This window comes from Athene cunicularia, assembly GCF_003259725.1.
Source record: "Athene cunicularia isolate RWA chromosome 8 unlocalized genomic scaffold, athCun1 chr8_part1, whole genome shotgun sequence".
NCBI lineage: Eukaryota > Metazoa > Chordata > Aves > Strigiformes > Strigidae > Athene > Athene cunicularia.
Window position 1 is genome coordinate 2,806,799 of NW_020799109.1, and position 5,060 is coordinate 2,811,858.

Consider the following 5,060-nt stretch of genomic DNA (forward strand, 5'->3'; position numbering starts at 1 on the left):
CGAGGCTGGGGAAGGGCTGGAGAATGGCTGGATAATCAATCCTGTGAGGAGCCAGGGAAGGAGCTGGGAGTGTTCAGGGTGAGGAGGAGGAGGCTGAGGGGAGCCCTCATCCCTCTCTGCAGCTCCTGACAGGACATTGCAGAGAGGCTGGGGCTGGGCTCTGCTCCCAGGGGATCAGGGACAGGACAAGAGGGAACGGCTGGAAACTGCCCCAGGGGAGGGTCATGGTTGGGCTGGAGGAGCTTCAAGGGCTTTTTCCAACCCAGATGATTCTGGGATTCTGTAAGCAGAGCCACTCATTGGCTGCAGAGAGTTGTTGGGCAGTCTCAGTGCTCAGCTGTGTCTGCTTCCAGACCCTTTCCCCGTATGTTCTTGCTCCCTTCTGCTCCTCCACACTTCTCCTCTACCTCTTCCACCACCTGCCCAGCCCTTCTCCCTGGCTCAGGGTGCCTCTCCTTTTGCCATCCCTTTGGGGAACTCAGGTGAGGGTTGTTCCTCTCACACAGTCCTGGATCCTGCTGCATCTGCTATGATCCCTGTGGATTTTTATTTCTTCTTTTATTACTAAAAAGAAGGACCAGCTTCTAATACTCATAACATTGTTTTGCTTTGTCATCATTGGTAATGAGGTAGCATATGCACATACACTCACAAGTAATTAAGACAATCTCCTAAACGACTGCTGAGACAGATACAGGAACTGTATGAAGTAGAAAGGGTTTTGTTAACCACTGCAGTGACTTCCTTAACTCCTATTTGTGCAGGGATTTTCACAAATTGTGCAATAACATCGTTATTCTGTTGATCAGAACCGATTTTCCTCCTCCACAGAGTATGTTCAGACCTCCAGCAGCTCCACGTTCCTGGCATCGCTACTTGACTGAGGTGAGTAGCCCCTCGTCTGCCCCCTGCCTTCTCCACACCCCCACGTGCAGGATCACCGTAAGGATGGAGGGACTTAATACTCTGCACTGGTGAGGTCACACCTTGAGTATCGTGTCCAGGTTTGGGCACCTCAATACAAGAGAGACCTCCAGGGGCTGGAGCGAGGGCAGAGGAGGGCAACGAGGCTGGGGAAGGGCTGGAGAATGGCTGGATAATCAATCCTGTGAGGAGCCAGGGAAGGAGCTGGGAGTGTTCAGGGTGAGGAGGAGGAGGCTGAGGGGAGCCCTCATCCCTCTCTGCAGCTCCTGACAGGACATTGCAGAGAGGCTGGGGCTGGGCTCTGCTCCCAGGGGATCAGGGACAGGACAAGAGGGAACGGCTGGAAACTGCCCCAGGGGAGGGTCAGGCTGGGCAGGAGGAGAAAATGTTTCCCAGCAAGAGTGGTCCGAGAGTGGAACAGGCTGCCCAGGGAGGGGGGAGTCCCCATCCCTGGGGGGTTTCAGGGCCCTTGGGATGAGCTGTGGGGGATGTGGGGTAGGGGAGAACTTGGTAGAGTGGGGCTGAGGGTTGGACTCAATGATCCCAAGAGGCTTGTCCAACCTGAGTGATTCTGTGATAATTCTGTTTGCAGAGTGATCGACCATATGAGCCTGCAGACCAGCCTGCAATGGCTTGATGGGAAAACAGTTGTTACTCCGCAGTTGTTACTCTGGGGTATTTGTTACTGGTTTGTTAAGCAAAAGGACATTGAATCTGCAAAAACTCCATCCCCCTCTAAAACATCAGATAGTGTTTCTCCTCATCAACGCTGTTGGTTTCCAACTTGCTGTTTTTTCAAGCAAGCAAAGACACCTGTGTGCCTCTGCTCGTGCAGACCCACGACTGATGCCCTGGGACCCCCTGCAGAGGCTGCGTACCACAGCCCCGCTGTGCTGCTGCTGGGGGCAGGGGGAGCGTGTCCCCGCGCGGGCTCCAGCCTTGCCTGGTTCCTGGCAGGGGGAGCGGAGGGGACGGGGCTGCGGCGGGCACCTGCTCCCCTGCCACCTCCGCACGGGCACCCCGCACTCCCTGCCACCGCACCGGCCCCCAGAGCAGAAAGCAGGAAACAACATAGTAACAGACACCTTGAGACGTGTTGTTGGGGTTAATTCTTCCTCCTCTGGCTACTCCTCTTTGTTCCAGCGTGGTAAGGAGAAGCCCAGTTAGCGAGGGACCTTGTCTATCAGATGTTACCTGGGCATGAGAAAACTGGTGGCTCATCTGTTTCTTAAAGCCTCTTGAGACAAAATATCTAAAGATGCCACTACCTGCAGATTGTATCAGCTCCCTGCAGCGAGGGAGAACATCTCTCCTTGCAGAGTCAAAGTATTCCATTTCTTGTACTTCAGGAGTTAGGCAAAGTAGATGTACAGGTTTTCCAGGGCGTGTAACAGAGTTGGGGTGAGCTTAGCCTTTTGCTTCTCAATGAGGGTTAAACTTTATTTTGTAACGGCAAGTTACCTAGTAGCAAAAAAAACCCTTTAAAACCCTGCTTGTCCAGGAGCTGCTCCTGCCCTAACACTTATTAGCTGCTTCTGCCAGAGCCTCGTCCATCACTCACTGCTTCCAACCCAGCTACCACCCCAAAGGCAGCGTGATGGAGGGATGGGAACCAGGGCAGGAGAGCAGAACTAGCTCCGTTTCCTCCATTTTCTCCCCTCAGCATAATTTCTGAGTGCTACAGAATGCAGAGAGCGACCTTTCTACGGGGCAATAACCAGTTTAAGTCTTACACTCATTAGCTTGAAGGAAACTCACGCTGCCAACTACAGGCCTTCAGGTTGATGTCAGCTCAATGACCGCTCACATCTCCACTGTTAGTTTCTGTCCAAGGACAGTGCTGTCTCATCAGCAAACACTGGTTCTGCACCTTAGGTCAAAAAAAAAAAAAAAAAGGCCATATTTGCTTTCTCTGGTTCTCTCTATCCCTTCCCAAGTGCGACCAACACTGTAAAGCCTTTCTTACTGTTTAATGACAACACTCTAAAGCTTTCTTACTGTTTAAAGCTTTCTTAATTAAAAAAATATAGTTGTGATCAAGATAAATGATCTTTTAGCAATTATTTCTCAACTCAAAAAAAAAGCATTTTATCAGTATTTCCTTAAAACATCTTCCACTGTTACTGCAGTTCAGAGGAGACCGTCTGCTGCTCTGCCTTGCCTTAGGATATGTGTGTGTGTGTGTGTGTGTGTGTGTATATATTTTTCTCGTGTAGTGAGGCTTGTACTGGCCGAGGACAGACATCTCATTCTGAACAGATCACATGAATGATGATGCTGTTGTCTAATTGCTATTTATTTTAGTCATTCCTTCTCTCCACACAGGCATTATGTGAAAAATGCATTCCACATCAACCCCAAGTTCTACATCTGCTTGACTGTACTTAAAAGGAGAGAAGAAATGAGTGTAAACCTATCTCCCCAGCAAATACCACTTTGGGATTGCTCGTTGTGCTAGGCAGGTGCACATCTAGATAAAATTTCTGGCATCTATTTAAACTTAACAATGTGCACAACCAGATAATCTCAATGTAAATAATACATCATGCTGGGTTTATGCAAGCCTGTGGACAAAACACTGATTTAGGGTTGCTGCTGCAGGGAGAAGAACTGTATTTTCTCTATGTTCTTACTGCAAATAGATAATTAGGCTGCCTTGGTTTTTGTTAAAACCAAAACCAACCCTCACTCTAGCCCTCCCTCCAAGAACTGGGTGAGAAGAAACCATGTTGAGATGAACTTTGGAGCCCAGTGGGAAACGGCTGCTTCCAGCCAGGGTGGGGCAGGGGGGGTGTGTGCACACACTCCTTTAATCAATTTATCACCAACCCCCCCAGCCTGATTTAAATGAAGACATCTAGTTTTGCACCAGCCCACCTAAAAATTCACAACTTATTTCTACAGGCGACTGAGCTCAAAGCTGGAGGAAGCTCTGTTGCACAAGGAATTGATTCTGAGCACTGAACGTGTTTCAGTTGGTCACAAACCCTTTCCCTGGCTGTGGCTGAGGGATCTGTTTGTCACCTACGATGATGTTTCCTCTAGTCAACCCAAGACATGTGGCATAAAGGCATCAGCTCCAAAGTGTTAAACCACCTGGCTCTAGTGACATTTGATTTTTAGGTCAACAGTTTAGTTTTGATATTAAATGATGTGTGAGGAGAGTTGTTAGAAACCAGTTTCTTCTCTTTTTCTTTATCCTCAACTTCACCTCATCAATACTCCACCTCTCAAATCCTTGAGTGAGGTGCAGGTTGAAAGAGCACAGCTTAATTTTATTTTTTTTTCTCCCAAAAAAAGTTCAGCATAAACACACCCGATTGACTGTCCTTTCTACCACAGCAAAGGGCTGTTACTCAAACAGATAAAACTGATTTTTACAACTAAAAAGAACCAAAATGATAAACATGCTCCAGTTTGTGGTTCAACGTGTACGCATTCAAGCATTGGGAGTTCTTAATTAATAAAAATGGTTTTGTACTCTGCAGTCTGACTGGAAAAAGATGTTGGTAATTTGTTTGAGGGGAAGTGGGGCAGTTACTGTGCTCACCTTGTACACGGTTTGCATTTGGGCTTCCCATGCTGTGGGGTTTTCACGGGATTCCCCAGCTGCCTGCTTGGTAGGGTGACAGTGAGCCTGAACCAGCAAGAGTTTATATAACCTGATCGTAACCCCTGTAGCTGGAAATGAAATAATTATTGATCTGGAAAGAGGCTGTAAAGGAACCGCGTGCCAGTCTCAACCAAGCTGTTCTCTGTAGTCTGGGAACAAAATAAAAAACTTTTACGGAGAAGAACAGTAAAGGTGGCGGACAACACTGAGTTACAGCAGTGACACCACAGCACTCACTAAGTATAACAGCATTCGGTATTGAATCATTTGGGGGGAAATGCAGTTCTATACCAAGGTTCTGCTGGAAATACTCCTCCTCCGTGCCTTGGCTATTTCAGCAGTTACCGTTTCTTTGACCTCTCGCTGTACCAGGCGTTTGCCTTTCAGAAACAGCTGGGTCTGTTAAGAACCATTTCCAGTTCCACCCAAGGTGGATCATATGACTCTCACTTTATCACCCCTGGAGGCCATCTCAAGGACAAAGAAAAGAGATACACTCAAAACTAATGTTTTTCTACGGGGG

At 48.2% G+C, this 5,060-nt stretch overlaps 1 protein-coding gene across 2 annotated transcripts in view; it reads left to right on the forward strand.

The window, feature by feature from the left end:
• ITGB3BP (integrin subunit beta 3 binding protein) overlaps positions 1-3,607 on the forward strand; it is a 33,167-nt gene extending 29,560 nt beyond the window's left edge. The window contains exons 8-9 of one of the 2 annotated variants that reach the window (XM_026853831.1): positions 832-885; positions 3,250-3,607. In XM_026853831.1, the coding sequence (XP_026709632.1) occupies positions 832-884 (53 nt within the window). In that variant the 3' untranslated portion in view covers position 885; positions 3,250-3,607. Of the gene's footprint in view, positions 1-831; positions 886-1,516; positions 1,857-3,249 lie in introns of those variants that run through there. The other variant, XM_026853832.1, reaches the window with a different exon arrangement.
• The last annotated feature ends 1,453 nt before the right edge of the window (positions 3,608-5,060 follow it).